This window comes from Corvus cornix, chromosome 3, assembly GCF_000738735.6.
Source record: "Corvus cornix cornix isolate S_Up_H32 chromosome 3, ASM73873v5, whole genome shotgun sequence".
In the NCBI taxonomy this organism is placed as follows: Eukaryota; Metazoa; Chordata; class Aves; order Passeriformes; family Corvidae; genus Corvus; species Corvus cornix.
Window position 1 is genome coordinate 32,727,579 of NC_047056.1, and position 24,010 is coordinate 32,751,588.

Below are 24,010 nucleotides of genomic sequence, written 5' to 3' on the forward strand. Positions count from 1 at the left end.
CTCTCTTAAAGGTTATATTATCATGGATGAAAGATTTTTCAGATAAGTATGTCTGAATTACTTTTCATCCATTTAATCTCTCTTTTTGGAAGTTGTTCTAAGTTTACTGTTATCTGAGAAGTCTATAGTGCTACACTGCTTCCCAGCTGTAGATATGTCACTGTTAATTCTGCCATCTTTTTCCCTATCCCCAAGAACTAGTGAACCACTTGGAAAGCTCAAGTTAAAAACATAGCAAGATAGTTTCTAAAAGTTTTAAAAGCTTCAGAAAGTCACTAGTATTCTGTAGCAGTCAATGTGAACATCTACATGCACTTCTGACTTTCAGTTATTCGGATATGCCAAAGGGGTCCTCCAATATTCATAAAGAGAAATATATTTTTACAGAAACAAATACCTCCAGTAAACAATGAAAACACTAGGAAGCAGAAACTAGCAAATTAAAAACTAGGAACCTTTTCATAAGGCAAAACATTGAGATAGAGCCCTTTAATTAAGCATATAATTTTTCACTAGCCGCTGGAAGATAAAGTGTAAGAAATAATCCCTGCATAATCCACATTCAAGAGTTACACGGATAATTTTTTTTTAACCCACTGACAAAGCAAAACAGAGATTCGATGTATTAAGTCCTGTTTGTACTAAGCCATCCCATGTTTGACAAAATTAAACTACCTACTTCTTTCCTGCTTGTTCTTGCCTCTGTTGTTCTTGGATGCCATCAGCAGCTTGGTGGAAATCAAACACTAAGAAAAAAAAATAACTTAAGATGAAAATTTGTGTGAAACAAATTATTACATCAGCAATGATTTCTTCGAACCAACTCTAGTCCTGTTTACCAATGTGGAAAATAAATATACACACTGAAGAAAGGCAAATAAAATTACAAGAGTTTTTTCTTCTCTTTTACATTTTTTCACAGGGAAGAGTTCTATGGTTCTTCAGAGACTTTTTTTAAAGTGTTCATTTTATAAAATACTTGCAGAGTGAGTATACACATCCCACAGAGTAACTAAGCCATTTCGCTTTCGTAGTGGCCCCAAAGAACATATGGATAAATGAAGAAAACATGCAGTTGAAAGAAAATCCTGGAAATAGGATATAGCAAAAAAAGGTCATACTGCTAAAATTTAGGCGGGACCTTCAAGTTAACATTCTCACTCATTCTACAGATTTTTTAAACAATTTTATTTTTATGTTTTAGGCAACATCAACTAAAACACATTTGAAAATACAAAAGCTCCCACCAATGTCTGTTATGTAAACAGAAGTCATAAGCCCTGATTATGTTTTTACATATTGCATTGTTATTAATGACAAAGATTATGCAAAGTATCCCTTGTATCAATACTTTGTCTACCATAAAAGAAAAAAATCCAACCCCCAAAACAGAACAACAACAACAAAACCCAAAACACCACCAACCCCTCCCCCCCTCCAAAATCTTACAGGACTCATGTCAAATACAAAGATTGGTGGGTTGGCGCACAGCTTATAGGCTAACAGAACTAATTTAACTGATTTTCTTAAGAACTATTTCCTGAAAGTTAAAAACTATCTACACACTGCATGGGAAAGACCAAAAACTTGCAAGTTACTCCAAAGAAAAAACATATTTACACTGAAGTAACTGTCACTAAGTTCACTCACTATGCTATTCCAGATTGGTGTAAAAAACAAAACAAAGTAAAACCAAAAGCAAAACTTTTTTTACCTTGTGTTACAACCTTTTATCTTATGAAGTCCTAAACAGTTTGCATCTCCAGAAAATGACTACCAGAGGCAGCAATAATGTTATAACATCTAAAGAGCTAATCTAAAGGATGAATTTATGTAACCAAGGTGTGGCAGGAGTGGTACAGGAAGAGTTTCTAAAGCTGTGCGTTGGTGGATTGGACTCAAGACTATTTTACTTCAGGTTTTGAACTGCAGTGCTGTCTGAAGCATAGACTGGATTCAGTGCTTCTCTGATGAGCTCCTTGCGAGGAGGGCAGCCATTCTCTCCACCCCTACCGAGTCCTTCCCATAAAATCTCCTTTAGAAAGCATGTGGTAATTTCCTTGATAGGGAGACAATTCGTTTGAACTCACACCCAGTCACCTGATTTCCCAGAAGAAATGTTACTGTGAGCAACACCACTTTTACACCAAAAGGGGAAATTAATCCTTAATCAATTCACTTCTGAATGCTTTCTGACTGCTGTGTGCTTCTGATTTAGAAAGTGAACCTGCTTTCCTGCTCAGGTGATGCTTATGGAATAGGATTTTAAAAATCACTAGAATATAAACCTGGGAGGGTTCAGAGTGAACAATTTTATTCTAGGACCTTCAATAAACCAAAGCTACCCAGGGAGACTTAATCCAAAGAAAAGTACAGACCTATATAAAGAGATGGCTAAAAATTATCACACTTTTACTGCCACAGAAAGTCCAGAAAAAGCAAAGATTAACGAAAAAGACCCCAACAAAAAACAAACCACAAACAGGAACTTACCAATATGAGCTCTGTCAGAAATTATTAGTCTCTTTTCCCAGCCTTCCAGTCCTTTAAAGGCAAAATGAAATAGTTTAAATTATGCTTTGTATAGCATTTTTGTCTTCTGATGTATAAAGTATAAATACTTTTCATGCTTAGTCTTCAGTCAATCTATTTTAAGACTGAGCAATCACATTGCAGAGTAAAAAAAAAAGTAATTTCAGTAATTAAAACTTGGCATTAACCTATAAAGCTGAGAAAATCAGGCTTATTCTGAAGAATTCAAGCTACTAGCTCCTCAATTTTAGCAAGCAATTAGTAGCTCTTTTGGTTCCACTGATTTACCCCACTTACAGTAGACTGCTGCCAAGCATGGTTATAGACATAACACGAAGTATCCAAAAACTGAGTTCTGAATCAAGAAGCGATTACCAAAGCACCTTTTTACACTAACATGGTCATCAAAGTGTACCCCAATATTGTAAGATGTCAAATGACTTTGAACAGGTTAACACACTTTAAAAAAGCCATTTCACGTCTTAAATTTGCTTTTTTAAGCAAAGAAAAATGTCTGCAGACAATTCTGATTTAGATTATATTCTGAAACTGTACAGAGATTCCTTTTCTCTGCCTTCCCATGAGGGCTCTGGCACTTCTAGCAAGACTCCTGTCAAAAAGCAAAAGCTAAAGGGAGTTGTGGAAAAATACATTGTATGTAACCTCTACAGAGGCATCCTCCATCTAAATCATTTGAGGAGTGTCCCACAAACTATTTTAAAAGTAGTATCTTCAAATTCTCACTTTTTCCTTTCTTTAAGTTTTTTTCGGCTTCTTCAAAGAGTCCTGGCAAATGAATTACAACACCATTTCCTGAAAAAAATCATTATACAAAATTGAGTGAATTATGTTGAGCACGGAAAAAATATTTCAAACAATTCAAAGACACTTCATGTTTTGTGTGTAGAATATTTCATTTAAATTTTTTAACTTAATGCAATTTTGATTCTTAGGAATTTGTCTAAAAGGCAGATTTGCTCCTAAAGTATTTATTTCTACCTACATGCATTGAATCTTTCTACTAAATGCAACAAACTTTCAATTTAGATCCATACAAACAGTCACAGAATTGTAGAACAGTCTGAAATCCAACTTCTTCTTTCTCATATCTAAAATTAACTTCCCTCTTTGTGCTTCATTTTAATAACCCTATTGTTTTCTAAAAGCTTAGCACATTTCTATCACCATTATAAACACCGGCATCCTTGCAGGCACTCTTTTGCTGTAAACAGACACAGAATATTCCGTACATAGAGGTGGGACTGTTAACAGACAAGCAAAAATAACAGAAGAAAAAGCCCTATCAAAAGCAAGCTCACCTTCCTACAGCTGTCACATTGCTCAGAAAAAGACTACTAGGTTCATACAATTAACCAGCATCACTGAGTGCCTAGGAAGGAGCATTCTCACAGCAAAACTGAACCATCTTCAGGTCACACCAAACACAGTAGATTCAAAGCTACCAGTATAACATCTAGCAAAAGAAGGGATCTGCAATCCAAAACTATTTGCATATCACCTGATTTCACACTGATAAAATCATTCTAAACATCAAAACACAAAGTATTTTAAGACTTCTTCAGTATTACCTTCAAGATGCAGTCCTAAACAATAGGAATACTCTATCATAATACTCCAATCATTTTGCCCTTACCCGTTTTTTTTTTTAACATATATGCTCTTTCAGAGGAATCCTAAGCCTTTTTTTTCCTCTGAAAGAGATTTTATACACAAGGCATACCTAAAAGAATCTAGAAAAAACATCAGAACAGACAAGACCAAAAGACAGAAGATACAGGTAAGAGGGTTTGTAAAAAGTTCTCACTGAACTACTGTATTTTTAAAGAATGGGGGCTTTCCTATTCAACCAAATCCACCAAACAACACAAGGCAAATGGGCATCCTTTTTTACTGTTTTCAAACAATAATCTTAAAAATCATAATACAGTAACATCAAAAGAGAATAGAAGTAGTATCATCAGCCTCAGCCCTCAAAACTAGGAACAGTTAACATCCCAAACTTCCCATCATCAACATGAATCTGTTTCCATGCCCATTGGCTCCATTTCTGTAGAAGTATTAGGCAGGACAAGTTGGTCCATAACTATCGCATTATCAAGTCACAATGTAACAGCTGAAGAGAGGCAATTAACCACCAAATCCCTTCAAGTACAGAATTACTGCTGACAGATTATACAGTCACTACCAGCTGGACTGTTTATGAATCAAGTGACTTGTGACAGAGGCTCTTCAGCTGCTCCTTAGCAAACTGTCAATGACCACTTGCTCTTGGCACATACACCAAGCTGAAAGGCAACACTACAGGCTCAAAGCGATGAGATGCAGGAAGAAGTGACAGAGGAACATGGCAACAGAGCCCAGATTTGGAGAAGTACACTGTGGAAGGGACAGGAGCTCTGGGTATCAAAAGAGCAACACGGAAGTGTTGGTAAGCCATAGCCTTTAGCGACCCAGAGACCCAATCTGCTTGGTGAAACAGCACTCAAGCACAAACATAGTTATAATGGTGTGTACCTATGTTTTATGTTTACCTTCATTTTTAGAAAGAAATTCTATGGGCTATACAGCATTATTAAGTTGGTCATACAAGCAATCCAAAGGAAAAAACCCAAACATATAGGACTGGAAATGGGATTCCAAGAAGGGAGACAGGTAAGGGGGCAAGTAGTTCTTTATGGACAACAGACTAGATAGCCTAAACCCCTTTTCACAAAGCAAACAGATGATAGATCCTGACATCACCTAGTACTGCCACTGCCCTAAACTTTGTAATGTACTTTCCTGAGATGACTTCTTGGTAAGAAGTCTAGAGTGCAGAAGTCTTTTGGAGTAAGCATTCATTGCACAATCCAGTGGAAAAGGGAGGAAAGATCTATGGTTCAAAAAGTACTGGTAAGTACTTAGCAGGGCTGAAGATTAGAAGAGAGAGCAGGTATTCTGAGAATAAAAGAAAAAAATGGTAGAGAAAATAAGAGGGAATGGGAGAATGAAGATACACGGGGGGCAGCTAGCTGTTTATATTGATAGGAAGGGTAAGAACAAAGGTGAACTATCCAAGACGATAGAAATTTCTGTCATCGAAACTTCACAAATGAGCTAGGGCAGTATTAGGAAGACAGTAGAACAGTTCAGGCCTATGAAAAATTGAAGAAAAAGAATCCTAATCCTGTATGTCCTCAGATACATTTTGTTATTTTAGTGTGTCAGAAGTCTGCAACTACAGTACTGCTTTTTAGAGATGTCCCACTTACCAATGAATGCAGTGACTTTTGGATTGATGATTCCACTTGGCAGAAGATGAAAGTCATACTCCACAGCATCCACAACAACTGTATGCCCAGCATTATTGCCTCCCTGAGTGGGGGGAAGGGAGAAAAAAAGTGTTAATAGTTTTTGACACTAAAGACAAATGAACACACAGTAGAGAGATAGAATAAATTGATTCTGCAGTTTTCATTTGTTACTGAAAAAAGAGATTTCAGAGATTTCCTTTTCCCAGGAAATCTGCCAAAGTTGTTCTGTCAAACTGGACAGTTTCAACATTAGTATTAACTGCCATATAGACTTTGGACAGTATTTTGGTTCATCAAAGGTAGAAAACCATGAAATAAGATTAAAATGTTTCTAAAATCATCAGATAGAAACATAAATATTCTAGAGTATGCAAACATTTCTAAAAGCCCTCATCAATTTTATTAGTTTTCTGTTACAGTTAAGGAAAGTATTAAGAGTGGAACCGCAAACTTAGCAAAGGAAAAAAAAACCAAAACCCCAATTAAAGTGAGAGTATAAAACCATTCAGTTACTGGGATAGGTAAGTCTTGTCATCTGGCAACAGGCAGGCTTGTTGTTCCGAATTTTGGATTCAGTCTTTTGAATGCTTTTCTGTGAAGTAACCAGCAAAACTACCTAGTTCATTCTATACCTCTTTCCTGATGAGAGAAGTTCTGTAACAGTACAAGTAATTTATATCTGAAACATGCCGTTTAAGGAGTGAATCTAAAGACAACTACAACAACTGTGGTGTCGTAAGTTACCAGAAACCATTTACATCAAATGAACATTTCAAACATTTCTAGCTCTTTTCATTACGACAAAGAGAGCATTAAGAGATTTGTTAAACTGTGAAATCCATCTAAAATACGAAAAGCAGCTTGTGACCAAGTCTTAAAGACGGTCAAGAAAGGCTTAGGAAACTAGAAAGATTACAAAATAGTTACCAAATATCCCCAGGTCTTGTTTGTTGTACTTTCGAAAATAAGCTTATACTCTCTTGTGACCCAGTCATTTGTGCAAGACAAGGTTACATACAAAATGGTTCTGTTTGTCATAACCACAGGAACATCCTTTACAGGCACCTCACACCAGAAATTAAACAAACTGCTTCACAGAAGGAAAACCTTAAAGAAAAACTTTTAAACTAAGCCACCTTTCAGCACAAAACAAAATTAAGAAAGGCATTATATGAAAAGAAGAAAAAAGAAACTATAAGACTTATTAATCCATGGAAATATAAGTCTGAAATATTTCAGAATATTGTATCACAGATGGACTTTTCTAAGCAATGGACTCAACAGCTACTCACTACTTCTACAATGTTTACAAAGCATGGATCCAATACATAAAGCTGTATCTGACAATACAAATAAAGAGCAGTTGTAGATATCAAACATTTGTGCCAGTACACAGACACACGTGCCACAGGGAAAAGCCTAATCTCACTGAAGTCATCAATGAAAATTTTGTGATTTCAGCATGATTTATTTGAGGACTTGCAACCATTTCACCTCCTCTGAAAAGAGAGAAAACCTACAAACCTTCACCCAACAAAGGAAATGCCTGAATTCAGTAAAAGTTTAAATTTTTTAATAACATACTGTAGAATTTTTCCATGAAGTAAACATTACCTTGAAGTAGCTGTAAAGATTTTTGGATGCAGAGTTTCACTGGAAGTGATCTGACTCAACCAGAGAATGACAAATTTTCAATTCACAACACATGAAACATACTGAACAAAGACATAAAGCAGGCTTTTCAAATTTATTCTTTTAAGAAAATAGTCAACACTCAGGAATAAACTTCCTCTTCCTGTTCGCATTCTTTCTACTCAATAGCTTTAAGAAAGATTATTTAGCAGTCTACCACTCTACAATTATGTGTTTGATTTAGAAGGATGTTAACTAGATACATTAGCAGATAGATCATTTACAACTATTTTTGAAATGCAATGCTGATACTCCTGAGCTACTGCAAGTTATTCCAAAAGTAGACAATATTCTAAGAACTATTAGGTTACATACTTATATAAAATATACTAGGCTTTTTTAGTAATAAAAGACATTTCTACTCAATGTTTGAGAAGCTAAGCAAAACCTTGCTTGGCAAAGAAGAACAGTTATGCACTAAATTATCATTTATAGTCAAGTACTTGTGCTGAAAGAGGTAGTTACCTTCTTCCACATCAGATTCCTTCAAATTAGTCCTTTCTATTAGATTCACTGCTAATATCAGTCTAGACAAGTTTAAGATGAGCACTGAAGTGCTTTAGATGAAAATTCAATAGGTCTAAGTACAACACTGAAGTACTGAGGTATTAGTAATTTACAAATGGGAAGAGAAGTCCAAAGTCTCCCACTGTAGCATAAATAAACTGGACTAACCAATAAATAACATTAACATTAGTGAATGACTATTCATTTGAAATTCTCTACTAGCTGGACAAGTTAATTTCATGTTTTGCGTCCCAATTTGTTAAAAAAAAAAGTTCTCTAGTGCCATGAATGTCACATAAAGAGAAACTCTAGAAATTAGATCATGATCAACAACAAATTCTTAGTGTCTTAAAGTTTGCCAGGTTGCTAGTGCCATTAAGACACGGCAACTTAAAGTTCAGCAGTCACAGTGCTTGAATAAGGTGTGCAGCATGCAGCCTCTGACACTGCTGATCACGAGCGTAACTGCTGACTTCTGGCCGTGTCAAGATTTCTTCTTTGCACTGCTGATGATGCCAAGTGTGTTGGTTCCATGCTCACTGAAAAATACCCCATGGCTGACAGAATAAAAATGGCATTTTATCTTTTAAACCTTGAACTGCTCATGCAAGAGAGCTCATGCTCACCTAGAAGCAAACTAATGGTATTTACTTCAGTGTGTTTACTGTGAACAGTTCTACTTTAAGGGATTTTGCTAGAGACTAAAGTAGAAAACATGTGATGAAACGCCATCCTAAGCCATACAAATACCTCAAGGTTTCCAAAAGCTTATTTTCAGATTAGACCCAAATTTGAATCTCAGAATTTATTGATTATAATATTAGGATGCCTACAACATGAAAAGATTCAACCCCAAAAGTGTTATTGATGGAAGCTGTCTGGTAGATTGTTAAGTCAAGTCCCCAGCCTGCTCTTGATGTCATTCTGTCAAAATGAGTCATTTTGAAAAGTATTTTAAATTTTAAACCCTATTTTAGGAGAGCATTAAAATAACAGCATGTCATGAACTCGATTTTCAAAGTTCTTCTGCTGATTTACAGGCAAACTCTCCCCTAACTGCAGAAGTGCAAGCATGTGGTTACACAGCATGAGTTGTAATATATTAAAATAATGGTTTACACTGTACACTTTACAGTGAACTTGCAGTAAAGTGTACACATGTTGTGTGCTCAGATATTGCTCAACATGGGTTTGGTAAACAATTCTAATTACAGAAATCTGAACTCAGAGTTCTAGTGGTGGTGAGGTGAAGGGGAGGGTTGTTTTTAGGTTACGGGGTTTCAATTTGTTTTGAGTTGTTTTTTCCCTCCTCCAGAAATTGATGTTAATGCAGGCAACTACTGCCTCTGAGCATAATTTAAGCTTTAATCTGATGAAGTCACTCCTGGCTTCTGTGCTTTCCATCTGGATTTCTCACTCCTCCTCCCCTCCCTCATCAAACTAAACCAAATGGGACCAGTTAGGTCATTCAAACTAACACTCCTTTGATTCACATGTTTAAACATTATTAATGGAGAACTAACTGTGGAATTTATTTTCACTAGTGGTTAAACAAAGTTCATGCTCAAATGATCTTCAATACCTTACATGAAGCTTTTGCCTGAGGGAAATTAAGATATACAAGTCATTTCTTGAGGCTGGCAATACTCCCTAACTAACTAAATTAAAAAATCAGTTTACCACATCTCAGTAATCTTCTAGGTACCCAAACAACAGGACTTCTCTCCCATATATGTGAAAACTGAAATAACTGTGTGCCATCACAGGCAGAGGACAAATGTGCAGCAAGATCAAAGGATGCTCTTGCTCAGTTTGGAATACACTACGTGCACGCAGCAGCGGCTTCTTTTGCCCTTCTCCCTACACAACAAGATTTCCTTTCGCTGAGCCAACAAGTGTGCCATGGCCAAGACACTCACCCCTGAGGGCAAGGCCACTCTGGATTCAGCTACAAATAGACCGAATGCACAAAAGGATTGACAGAGGTGAACGATGACTTCTTATACGTGAGAGGTATAAGACTCCAGTGGCACTCTGAACAAAGAACTTCTTCACTAGGATGCTTCCTTCCCATTCTGCAGAACAGTAGCAGAGGAAGCCTCTTTCATCACAGAAAAATGAGTATATAGGAACAGAACAAAGAATAGAACACAAAACCAATTCTCCATTTGGCAACAAAACAGCAACCCAAAACAAAGAGCAGTAAGAGCCAGTAATACTACGCTCCTGTCAGGGGGCTAACTCAGGCACTACACCTGAAGTCCCAAGCATACTTCACTTAAATACAGTGCATTTATTTGTACATCCCTATCAAGACACAGCACTGAAGTCTAAGCGTACTTTAAGGTTTCTAAAATTGGATTTTCAGAAGTCAGCAACCCTCTTAGCACTAAAATAAGTTAAAAGCATTCAGTTTGTTTGTCTTCCTTCCTTCCATTATTTTTTCCCCTTGTATCTTTCAACACAGTACTTGGAACAGTTCTCTCTCTGCTCCCGAAGGATTTTTGGTGACCAAAGAATCAGCGCTTTCAGCAGCCCACAGCTTTACCAAATTACAATGTAAAATACAGCTCAAAAGGGTGCCAGTTGGACTGGAATGAAAACATTTCCTTCCATTTATCAAGAGACACAGCATGAAAATAATCATGAATAACAAGCATGAACCTTTGCTGTGTGTCCCAACATGACATGAGCTGCTGGAGCAAGTCCAGAGGAGAGCCACGAAGAAGATGAGGGCTGGAGCATCTTTTCTGTGAAAACAGGTTGAGACAGCTGGAATTGTTCAGCCTGGAGAACAGAAGGCTCTGGCATGACCTTACTGCAGCCTTCCAGTACTGAAGGGACCTACAAGAGACCTAGAGAGGGACTTTTTACAAGAGCATGTAGTGGTGACAGGACAAGGGGGAATGGCTTTAAACTGAATGAGGGTAGGCTGAGATTAGGCATTAGGAAAAGATTCTTTACTGTGAGGGTGGTGAGACACTACAACAGGTTGTCCAGAAAGTGGTGGATGCCCCATCCCTGGAAGTGTCTGAAGCCAGGCTGGATGGAGCTCTGAGCAATTCAGTCTACTGAAAGGTGTCCTGGCCCATGGCAGAAGGGGCTGGAACTAAACGATCTTTAAGATCCCCTCCAACTCAAACCATTCTCCAATTTTGTGATTTCAGTACAGGGATTTAGTCTAAGGACTTAGTTTGATGCTCTGATGGATGAACAATTTAAAATCCTATTAAGAGACAGTAGTCTTTTTTCTCCTTGCGTAATCTCAACACTATTAAATCATAATATTATTTTTAAATATTTCAAGTGGAATAGGGAAAGTCAGATCAGGCATATGATCATTACCCAATCTGTAATATTTAAACAAAACCTGTTGTAGGATAACAGAACATACAAAATCTTGAAAGGCATTATTCCAGTTTTACTACTGCAGTATGCTTAAATCACTTCCTTGAAAAAGCAGATGACCCCTGACCACTAGCTGGTAATCTTGAAACATCCAAGTTATTCAACATGTAGAAGAGCTAAATTTATGGGAGACAGAAAGGTGCCCACCAATAGACAAATCATCACACTATTACTGTTAAGATTGACAGCAATCCTTGTAACAAAACCTCATACCTACCTGCTTTCTATAAACATAATTCTACAAAACACCATTTAAAAAATATTTTACGCTGGTAAGCTGCTCAGAGATATTATTTTCTTTAAGTAAAGAAAAATCCCAAGGTTTGTTTTATCCTCAGCTTGTTAAAGATCAAGTAGCCCAAAAATCCTTCTCTACGTAAGCACCACACCCAAGAATCTGCATATTCAATTCACACAGGTTGGTCAGTACTACACACAAACCAAGATACCGTTCTAAAATATATCTATCCTGGCAAACGTGAACAGAATCAGTGACACGCACACACAGGAGTCATAAGATAGCAAAGGCAGCTGCATGTATTGCTCATCTGGGAGCTGTTCGATAAACATTCTTTGCAAACACCCTTTTTACAAGGGTGTTGAGTGCCCAAAAATACTAATTTGAAAGGGGAAAAAGTCATTATCTGCTAGCTGACATTTTACCTAGAAACAAGCTTGAAACATCAATAAATCAAACAAGTGACTCCTGCTAGCCAAAAGCCACTATCAAAGCACTGGAAAGCAACACTTACCACAAACACTACACTTGTGCACCTGACACAAACACAACAGCTACCACAGCACTGTGCCATTGTCCAGACAGCATCACTGGAAAAACCACTGGAGACTAATCAATAGTATCAAAGGGGACCCATTTTAAACATACTGATTAAACAGTGTTTCTAATAGGACATCTATGGTAATTTCAAGGCTAAACATTTCAGCACTTCCCCTGGCTATGAAAAATCACTTATTTTCTTTTGCTTTCTATAAATTTAAATACTGTAACTGCCAGCATTTTGGGTAAAGAACAGAACATAACTAGCAACAATAGTAATGCAAGCACCTGACTGCATTTTTACATTTTTTTTCCTTATAGCTCTGAAGAGGGAAAAATTTTTTACAAGTGTAACTCTCACAGAGGCATACTTTGGACCCAGACTGGTAAACTCATAAGGATGTATGATCAACTTTAAGGGTAAGTCTTCTCACTTTGAACTTTCACAAAGCTCTTTAGCTTGCTACACTGTCCATGCACAATAGCTTTCTGATCACAAATAAAGCACGAAGAAGCAGCACTGATAATAATATTTAACAGCAATTTTTCTTCTGGAATTGCATTGCTGTACTAGTGAAAAGCCCCCAAGGAACATTCATGTATTAAGCTGATGCACTGCACAAATAAGAAGCAATCTTTTTATTAGAGTTTTGGAAGAGTCTTGATAATTTAATAAAGTTAATTTGACAAAACAGTAATGACTTATGCTGGTGTTCAGAAGCCTGAATTGATGACTACACTTGATCAACATTTTTGCAACATGACCTCAACTCTCAGGATTAAAGAGAGATACTCTTTTTAAACCAAATGATTATTTTCTTACTGAATTAAAATAGCACAAGAAATTTTATCAGCTAACACTTCAAGTTTACAGTGTGTAACCAGCTGTTACCAAAACTCACCTAATGTAACTGGGTGTTACAAGCTCTGGTATATTTTATGTGGAACACCTGCTAACTTAGGAGCTCATGTGAAGCTGAGTGAAGCCAACAACTCAAGAAACATGGAATCTCACTTTCCAAAAAAACTCTGAAAATTATACAAAGCCCTACTCAAATGCCTTACAGAGGCATCCTGAACCAGAACACCTTTCCTCTGGTGAGTTTGATCAGAGAAGTTCCTTACTCCTGGGTTCACAAGTCTCACTGGTTTGCCTGAAAGGTACACAAAGGACTTCACCACTTGTTTTTCCAGTTTAAGGGATAAGAATTTGCAGTTCTTCCATATTCCTTGCACACAGGACTCCTTCAGGAAAAATGTACACACTCAGTATATCCATCATTCACTGAAAGACAATCCCTTCTAATTTTAAATTCATTCTAGCTTAAAACGTGGGGGTTTTCCCTTCCTTTATTTTTGGCAAAAAAGTGCCAGCAATCTAATAGGAAACACAAATGGACCAACTTAGATATTCAGCAAAACCAAAAAGGAAAGCAGAGTTCTTGTTCATAAACTGAAAGCAAAAATATGACTCCTCGTTATAAGGAAAAAAAAAACCCAGCAAAACATTCCTTGTTCTGGAAAACCTTTGTGTAGAGCACAAAGAGCAAGAATACATGTGTGCCATGCGTGCTAGCCAAGCATTACATGTGCATATACATAAATAGAACATGCTAGTAAGAAAACATTGCAGCAACACAAACAATGCATGTGAAACTAAGAGGAACAACAGCATATCTTCCTCCATTTTAGATCTACGTAAGTTGCAAACAGGTATTTTATTTCCAGAGCATACCTTTATTAGTCAAGGGCAGACTAGATGTTAGCATAACCACCAAAACAGTTAAATCCCTTCTGAACACATGAAGACAGCAGTTCAAATCCCCTCACCTACAGCAGTCCTCTCATAGCTGCTAAGACTGGTCTGCATTACTACAACTTTACCTAGCAGTGGAGGTGCTTAGGGAAAAAAAGATTTGAGGAAAGCAGACTAAAATTACGATTAACAGCAGATTGTGAAATGGCTCTCTAAACTGGTAACTAAATACAAGAGTATTCAGAGCAGCTTTGAAGTACTGACATGTGCATTTAAGAGAACCATCTACCCAAAAAGTCTATGATGACAATCACTGCCTTTTCTTATGACATGATCATGCCAAGTTGTCTATCTCAAAAATATGATGCCTCAGGGAAGAGCAAAGAAGTCTTTCAAGTTATTTCCTCTAGAATAAAAATTAGTTGTCTACTTTAAAGAGATGTTATCTCATGCAATGTTAAGGAAGAAGCCATACACTCCTTTCAACCCTCTCCATCAGATGTGTGTGTGCATAATTTTTTCTACAGTTTACTTTTATTGCTACCACATTCCAACATTCATTTTTAGCTCAGGGCAACCACTGTTGTTTCTGAGCTAGCTATCCAAGTGACTGCCAAGTTGGGCAAGAAGCAAGTCAATGTTGCTTCGGCATCACGTGGTTGTAAACATTTTCATTTAACTCTTAGATGAAAAGTCAAAAATACACCCAGAAAGCTGGATATTACTATTACTTACAAGAAACACATGAAAGGCTGCTTCTTGCCACAATCAGACCATACTAGGAATGCTGAGCACACCTTAAAAAAATTCATCAGTCTAGCAAGGAGAGATATCTGAACCCCGTGATGTGTCCTAAGCAGGAACAGCTTTGCAATTACTATGCTACTCACTTCTCATTTCAAGACATATTGTCAAAAATCTATTTTGAACTTAAGACTGCAAACCATCCTCCTTTAAAAAATGTATAAACAATTTAAAAAACCAAAAATGTTTTGATACAAATTCATTGACTCATATTCTCATATATTTTGCGATTAATTTCTCTCTCTCCCCTCTCCATCCCCAGTGAATAAACAGCTAACAAACCCTAAGTGTATAACCTCCTACTGAATTTCAGTATAAACAGCACCCAGGAGCTAGCCATTTTCTTCTTTTACAAATCCATTCATGTCTGCAAGATCTAAACCTAGTTCAAGAAGCCATGATGTTAAACATTTTATAAAGGTTTCTCAAACTTTGGTTAGACTTCAGAAATTTTTCAACGTGTAGTACAAGAATGTTGTTGCATCAGAACAAGATCAAGAATGTGATTTGAGGCAGAATAGAACAAAATAAGCACATTGTGTTTTACACATTCACCTGTTTTCTCCTAACAAATAAAACATTAACTTTACTGAAGTCTATTAATCTCAAGAAAGTCCATCCAATTATAGAATTAGCTCTGAGAACTACCACTGAAAGAATTATTCAGAAAGACTCTTTAGAGACGGTTCTGACTTTGGTACACCTGACCTGCAAAACTTTATTCTGCTGTAATGCCTATATATGCTAGGTAGGAAACAGGACTCATTACTCAAGTCCAGAATAAAGACCAACCTATCCCTAAGAGATAAAAGAGATCAAGTGAGGCAGGCAGATAAGGAACAAGAAAAAAATTCAAAGCACAGGTATGTCCAGCACTGCACTGCTTCAATGCACAAAACCCCACCAATGTTTGCTGCAATCACAATATTCAAGAAAGGACATGAAAAACAAAAAGTGACTTTGGGAACACTTACAGAAAGCACCTTCCAAATGTGTGAGGTAGTACAGTAGAAATAAAAAAATACATTGGAAATCTTAATGAGCTGCTACAGAGTACTGCATCTCAGTAACAAACACATTAAGCTTCTGTAGTAACAGGTAACAGCAAGGTGGAAAGAGCACTAAGAACTCAGTAGATCAAGGTATAATTTGCTCTTCAGTGCTTTTAAGGCCTTCTTTGTTAATAGTACAAACTTTATGAAATGGAAAATCCCATTTCAACTGTTCTTCTGTTTAAAATAATGTTTACAGTAATAGGAGATCACGTGCCAGTGATGCTCTAAAGCAGGTCTGTAAAGCATAGGACTCACTGATGGGGTAGGCCAAAGACGTCATTTTACTGACTCTCTTTCCTCACCAGAGCACACTGCTGGCTTGCTGCCAACCACTGTAAGGTCCAACCGTGCACCCAGCACTTAAAGAAAGCTCTAGCTAGGAATCACTTACTGAATGCCTGAGCAGCTAAAAAATAAGCACCAACAGCTATTGATTATGCTATTCCTAGATCTGCATGGCTTGCACAGGCTCTAGACTAACCCATTTTCTTCAAACAAGAATATTTAGAAAAACAGTGGGCTTGGAAAACGGAAGATTTAAAAACTCCTTTTTTTTTTTTTTTTTTTTTTAAAGTAGCCATATAAAGGCTAGTGATATGGAGGTATCAGGCAGCATTGGTGTGAGGAATTCAGTCAGCAGCTGATTGATGGTAACTGCTTAACCACAAGGATCTGCACACTGAAAACTTCTCTAGGTGTTGCACTGCAGTTGCCACATATCAAGTGATTAGCAGTGGCATTGCTGTACACACTGCTGTTGGGCAGAAAAGGGAGTATGAAGACTCCACACACTATAATTCCTATGCATTAACTGTTCAGGAGTAGAATTATGTGATCCCACAGCAGGCAGATCACACTGAAACCAGATGAGAAGATCTGGTAAGAAGCTGCAATTCTGTTTGGAAGTAGAAACAACATGTATGACAGAACTAAAGCAGCAGGAAAATGGGATTCTTTAGCATGGGAAATATGGCATAAAAAATAATGTGAAGGCTTAGAAATCTTACTCACTTGTGTGAATTATATTCTCTGAATAAATCAACTACCTCCAATAGTAAGAAAAGGAAGTGACCAAAAATTTGCTGAGGAAATGAATGAATGAGAACAGAATCATGCAGTGCAGACATTACATTTTTTGCTGCACGGTAAATACTGTAGATTGGGTGGAGGGGTGCTGTTAATATAAGAGATACACAGTGTCCTTTGGAACTGTATTTGTTTTGAAAAAAATATTATCTAAAATAACTTGCTTGCATTAATTTTCCATTTCCATCACTCCCACTAACAAATTAAACCCTGGTAATTAATTCCCTAATTTGGCTGCATTCTGTAATGGTAGGAAGTCCGTATTAGAAGAAGAAACGTTTGCCTTTAACTTTCCATTATCTGTGGAATTCACAAAATACAATGTAACCTCAAAAATTGCCACGTCTGCTGGTGGCAAGGCTAGCTGCTTACAAAGACGAAATTATATCAATCAAATCATACAACAACATAGTTTTTCTGGCAACTCCTCCTGAATCTCAGACCAATTCTTGCTCTATTTTACTGTCTGAACTATGATTTATGTGATAGCAAGTGCACAGACTTTGTTCTTTAATCCACTGAAGATGTAGGTTTAAGTAAAAAGTCTCAACAATGTATTCATTTTATCAATAGTATCATTTCACCAGGTACCTTCCAGAGGTAAATCAAGAGCAATTAAGATTTTACAGTGGAAGACACATGTGTATTAATTGTATCTGAGTCCTAAGCACTAGCAGTATCTTCACAAAACTATCATAGTTGCCAGAGCAGTTGCATTAGCAACTATATACATGCAGCCCCTGGACATATTTTAATTTTAGCTTAGCTTCTTCAAACAGTTGTTTTTGAAACCCTAACAGTAACACTGATAAATTTTGAAGCTGTCTTCTGTAAAGAAAATACCATTCTCTTCCTCTGAGCACAAGACTGGTTTTCACGACCTCTAAACCCAGGACAAAATACTCTAGAGGGTGCTATTTAGAAGAAGTAGAGTCATAATGCAACTTATTTACTGACACACTCATTCAGCTAATTGCACCCAAGTAAGCACCTGGTTCCACATGCCACAGTTGGTTGATCAAACTGGAGTGATCAGCACACGTGCTACCTAGGAGACAAGAAGGCATGGCCACAGATTTCAGAGTACAACTTCTTGCAGTGCCTCTACAGGCATCATAAAACTAAGTGTTAAGTCATGTCTCGCTTCTGGGACAGGACTATTTTCATGCTCTGCATCTGCCCAGAACAAGGGACAGTGAGAAGAACCCTGGAGTGTTTCACTTCAAGTACAACACACCTTTACAAGACATCTTAGACCTGCTACATCAACTTTCCTAGGCTTCCCACACTTGTACTAATAAATTTTCCACAAGAGCACCCTGGAAATATCTGACGTCATCCACAGGCATTCTAGCAACTCTGTTGCATGATGAACAGAAAGAACCATCCTGGAATAAGTAAGAGTATAATGGTGAAATAAGAATCAGAAGCTCCAATTACAGAAAACTGATATTAGCAAGGGCCAGACCAAGTGCGTGACTATCTTTCTTTCTGACTTGTAACACTACAAAAAGCACAAAGGTCACACTCTAATTAACCAGCAGTAATGAAAACTTCAAAAAATTTATTTAATTTATCATTGCCACTGAAAGAGAATATTCCTGTTTTCTCCTCTCATTCTGAGAAATCATTCTTTGTGCTTACCCTGCCCTGAGCCCCTCTTTTCACCAAGGTCCTCTGAACCAATAAAATCCAGTTTTATTTATTGAACAGTAGAAAGTAAATCCAACAAGTGATAGTTTCCTGCCACTCTGATGAGTTAAATCAACTTACAGACGTGTTCAAATGCCAGAGTTAGTGCATGGGTGGAGACTCAGGGAGCACAGCCATCAACAGGAAAGGGAAGAAAGGAGGAAGAAAAACTCCTTCCTTCATCAGGAGCAACAAGCTGTTAGAAATGGCAGAAGTGCCTGGCTTGGTCATGAAATTCAAGCTTGAGATAACGTCAGAATTTTTCCCTTTTCTTCATCCTTTACACAGCTGATTCAAAACAAGTAACAAGTACATTAAGACACGTGCACACAGAAATTCACTGTTTGCCTCTCTTGTCTCTCCTCCAAAACTTATTATCGTTAAACATACACACTCACCTAGGTGCCCTTCAAGTTCCAAGAACAAAGTCATAAAAGACAAACTGAGTCACTGAGTTGTATGACCCACAAAGCCAGGCAGTCATACCACAGCATCACATCAGATTTTGTTATTAAAAAAAAAAACCCAAAAGACCAAAAAACCAACAAAACCAAACCTAAAAACATATAAGTGGAAAAAATAATTCATTTGTGAAAACTGCTACTTAAGAATATATTTGCCTACTTCAAAATTTAATTCTCTGAAGTTCAAGGTATTGATTTGTCAGCTTTGCAGCTGACTTGCTTTTGAAAACACCAGTTTACGTGCAGTTCTCATTGGATAACAACCCTTCAGCGTTTGCACTCTTTGGGGAATGGTACGCACTTCCAAAATATGTTTATTTAAGAGCAAATTTAATTTGCGCATTTAACAAAAGCACACAGATAACAACACTTACACGAAACCTGTGCATACTGTAGGCATTTTATGCTGCTGTATCTCTTAACTTTAAGAAAAACCTGCGCGTGGCTTCACCTCACTGTGTTGTGCTCTACAGAATTACTCTACTAGAGATATTAAGAAAAACATCTCCTCAGATCTGTGTTGTTTTAACGTAGGCATTAAGACTACTGTGCTTGCAGGCTAGACTCGCTTTTTTTGCTCTTTGGCCGGAATAAGGCCTCCATACAGAGAAAAAAAATATAAATATATAAACAGATAAATGTAGGATACCATTGACACAACAACGATCTTGGAGCAAGGGCAGGCGAGTCATTTAATAGCTAGTTTTAGCTGAGGACGACCGAGTTGTGGCGGACTACACGGAGCCCCCACGTGCATCCTGCAACTCGCGGTCGGTTTCGCGCCGCTGCCGGCGCTGCGGCCCGGGAGGGCTCCAGCCGCCACTGCCGGGGCGGGATCGCGGCCCCACGGCGATGCTGCGGGAGCCGCCGAGCGTGGCCCCTTCCCGGCGCCCCCGGACACAAAGAGTGGGAGGCCTGAGGGGGAGGGAGGACGCGACCCCGGGCGCATTCCTCCTGCCGGGGGCCAGCTCTGGGCGGCGAGGAGGGCGCCTTCCTCTTCCTCCGGCGCCGGGACAAAGGAGGCGCGGGAGGGCTGCGGAGCCCGGCACGGGGCTTTCGCCAGGGAAGGCTCCGCTGCCCCGCAGCCCCCGCCACCCCCGCGGCCGCCGGCCCTGCACCTCCCGGGCACTCAGGGTAGAACCGGGGCGCCACAAGCCCCCGGCGGGGCCGGTGGCGGGGCCGCCCGCCTCAAGGTGACACTCGCGGCCTCCCTCGCGCCTCCCCTTCTCCTCCTCCTCCTCCTCCTCCTCACCTGGCACCTGCCAGACGATGTCGGCGTCCTGCGCCAGCAGATCCACTACCTTGCCCTTGCCCTCGTCGCCCCACTGGGCTCCCAGCACGACGGTGACCCTGTTGCCGGGGCGGCGGGCGGCGCACTCGCCGTTGGGGATGCGGGCCGCCGTCTCCGCCATGGCTCGCGCTGCCCGCTCCGGCGCCGCTCCAGGCACATGCGGCAGCGCGCGGCGGCCGCTCCGCTCCCCCCGCCTCCGCCTCCTCCTTCCCCTCCCCGCCAGGCGGGCGGGCGGTGCCGCCGCTGCCGCGTCCAGGTGCCGCCGCCTATCGGCCTGACCTGCCCCGCCACTCCCGCCAGCCCGACCCCTGCCCTCAGCCGAGCTCGCCACTCGTTCTGTGGAAAACCAGAGCGGCCGCCGCCGTTCGCGGCCACTCTTTCCCCTGCCGCTCCCCACCTACGCCTCCCAGCCCCGACTACATAACCCAGCGCGCCGCGCGGCCTCCGAGCGCGGGGCGCCGCGGGGAGCTGGGGCGCGGTGCGTGCTGGGGCGCGTAGTCCCCGCGGGCCGCACCTGCGGCAGGACGGCGCCTTGGCGGTTGCCCCGGGCGGCCCCGCGGCGGCGGGAGGCCGAGCGGGCCGGGCAGGGCGGGGCGGTCACGGCGGGCGGCCGGGCCGGGATGGCGGAGCCGGATGGCGCCTGTACCTGGCGGCCGTGGGAGGAGGGAGCCAGGGCGCTGATGCTGTGGCCGTCCCGCAGAGCTGCCTCTGGCTCCCGTTACCGCTCGGGTTCTAGCTGCTGCGGTACGTGCTAAACCTGCACACGTGTGTGCAGTGTATCACAGCATTGCCTACGCGGCTGGGCTTGCTAGATTAATGATCGCAAGACTGTAAATTAAAGTTTTGGGAAAGAAGGCTGAATATAAGAGGCCATTTTCTCCAGAGACACCGGAACATGGCCCCAGGCTTATTCATGAGGAAAAAAAAACAATAATGGAAAAAACCGTAGCAGAGAAACGCCTTCACCATGTACACTCAGAAGTGGAACTGATGTCTCAGTGGATGTTTTCATTCCTTCCTCTTTCACAGAACCAACAACCCCGGGGAAGAATTTTTTTTTTTTTCTGTGTAAAGTAGCTATTAAAAAGGCATAAAAATCAGGATTCTGTAATAATTATTGCCAAGACAGTTATTCAAAGACCTGAGTCAGTGAGCAGTCACAGTCGCCAGCCGTCTGGCAGGCTGTAGTATTTGATGTTAGCTGCTTCTTCGCTCCTTTAGATTTACTCCAGCCAAGATATTGAGGATCTATAAAAGTGACTGTAGAAAAGTTTAACTGTGTCTTGTAAAGCTAGAGAGGCATATAACACATAATTAAATACAAAGTTGACGGAGAACTATTTTTTTAAAACAACTGAAAAATATAAATCCTGAATGTCAGTGCTAAGAGATGCAATGACAAAGAATTCAGTTCAGAACAAAGATACTGAGCAGTTGCAAATAATGGGAGGCAATTGTATGTATACAATTCAAAGAGCATAGTTCCATAAAGGTACCTTATAGTCCATATTTTGTCTGCTTATGCTAAAAAAAAGTCATAATCATGACTTCTGTATCCCTGCACAGAGCTTGTGGGAAGTCACTAAAAGCCACATGGAGCTGCTGAAGTAATTTTTCTCCAGTCTTCTAGACACAATGGCAAACTTTGCTTTAGTACACTCACTTCTGAGGCCATAGATCATCTCATGACTCCCCAAGCAATGGTCAAGACTGTTTCAGGATATGATTTTCCAGTATAGCTGAATCATATTAACACTTCATCGTTGCCAAAGCAAATATTACCTTGGACCTCAAAATAAATTTGAGTTCATAGTGTCCTAGTAATGTGGTATTGGTGTAATGCCACTTTCCGAAGAGTCTCAGACACGGGAATCTTTTGTTCTGCTATTTTTATTTGGTGTAGGACAGCTCTGAGATTATATTTTGATATGGTTTCTTGTTAGGGAAGAAAACTATAAACACTTCACTTCCAGAAAGCCTGTAAATATTTAATGAAGATCGAGTTAATCAATATTGGTTGGTACTGCAAGATTTAGACTCTTTATTTAATATATGGTATTATGTGGGTCCATCATCCATCCCCTTTTCTTTGCAAACTAAATGGAGGCTTTCATTCTAGTACTAAAAGATACTAAATACTCTTTATTGGCATGATCCACTAACTGTATTTATAGTATAGTTCTAAGACATGGTAACTTTTGACCAAAGCACAAACACAACTGGTGTCTAATGCCCTCTATCAAAAACAGGCACTGACTGTACTTGTTGTGGCTCATCTAGTATAAGCAAGAAAACCAGCAAGAACATGCAATGCTACTGTACTGGGTTTTCCCTCTAACATACATGGACCGTATTAGCTTTTTCCCTACTTGGGCTAGCTGAATCTGCTCTGCGAGAAGTCAGGTGGGCATTTAGAGCTGGCACAAAATGGCGAGACTTATGTTCAAGGAATGAAGGAATGTGGCTGCCTTTTTTTGGCATTAGCAAGATGGTATGTGGGATTGACTTTGTAAAACTGAACCCATGGAAGAAGTGTACACTGGTAAAGCTCAGTTTGTGTTGTCTTCTGGGCTGCTCAGTGCTATTGACTGGATATGAAGAACTGAGGCAGTTACGTTTATCACGAATTTCACTATAATTTGGGTACATTCAGGATTTTCATCTGACTGCATTTTCTGCCTCCCAATAAATGCAAGAGACTCAGGAATTTTTGATAAACACTGAACAGAGGCAGTGTGAGATCTGCATTTCATTCAGGTATGTTAAAGATGTATGTGAAATTGTTACATCCGTGTGTTTTCAATTATACTAATGAAGTGTCCCACATATTCTGATTATGCATTTAAAAAATTACATACCAAGTAGTTTAGAGAAGAATTTGGGTAAGAACTTCAGTAGTTCAGAAAATCAAGAGTGAGCATGAATGAAGGAAAGTGCTGTAACAAGCAAGAAGGCCAGCTGGACTGTTAGCTAATGGCTGATGGGTCAGAGTGTGCTATTTCCTCCTCCTTAATTATACTTAATTGTGTTGAAGGACTACTGAGTGATGTTAATAGTTTTCTGATACTGTTTCTCCTACTGTAAGCAATTTTAGAGTCACAGGAAAGATAGAGATTGAAGAAATGACCCTTGGCCATGAAAATGTCACAGCACATGGCCTGTGGTAGGAGTTTTCTGTTAAAATTGGTTCTGCCTGTAACAATGATGTAATACACAGACATTTTACAGGGAGGTCTTATCTACACTAAAACAGTGGTTGCAGAAAAGTAGTCTGTGGGCCATGTGGGCCATGGTTAGCTAATCTGCATGTGTCCAACAGAACAGTGGTAAAGAAGAAAATTCTGAAATTTTTCACTAATTTCATTAAAACATTCAGTAAAAGGTAAGTTAGTTTTATTTACTGATTATTTACAGCATCTTTAGAACATTTTCTTATTGTAAATTTATGTTAAGATGTACAGTGACCCACAAAAAATATTAGGTGTTGAAAATGTCATAGTCAAAAAAAGCCTAAGAATCACTGTGCCAGACATGGTTGGCATCTGTAGTACTTCAAACTCTCCAGAATGCTGTCAGCTTAGCTTAGGAGGAAGAGAAATCATCATGCAGTCAGGACATACATAATTTTATT

General features: G+C 39.5%; 1 protein-coding gene across 2 annotated transcripts in view; it reads right to left on the bottom strand.

Moving 5' to 3' along the window:
- Nucleotides 1-20,564, bottom strand: part of ADSS2 (adenylosuccinate synthase 2) — a 36,630-nt gene extending 16,066 nt beyond the window's left edge. Inside the window, exons 1-6 of one of the 2 annotated variants that reach the window (XM_039569381.1) lie at nt 20,352-20,564; nt 9,878-9,887; nt 5,805-5,907; nt 3,277-3,345; nt 2,494-2,544; nt 680-746 (exon numbers count right to left, since the gene is read on the bottom strand). In XM_039569381.1, the coding sequence (XP_039425315.1) occupies nt 680-746; nt 2,494-2,544; nt 3,277-3,345; nt 5,805-5,907; nt 9,878-9,887; nt 20,352-20,500 (449 nt within the window). In that variant the 5' untranslated portion in view covers nt 20,501-20,564. Of the gene's footprint in view, nt 1-679; nt 747-2,493; nt 2,545-3,276; nt 3,346-5,804; nt 5,908-9,877; nt 9,888-20,340 lie in introns of both variants that reach the window. The other variant, XM_039569379.1, reaches the window with a different exon arrangement.
- Between the last annotated feature and the right edge of the window lie 3,446 nt (nt 20,565-24,010).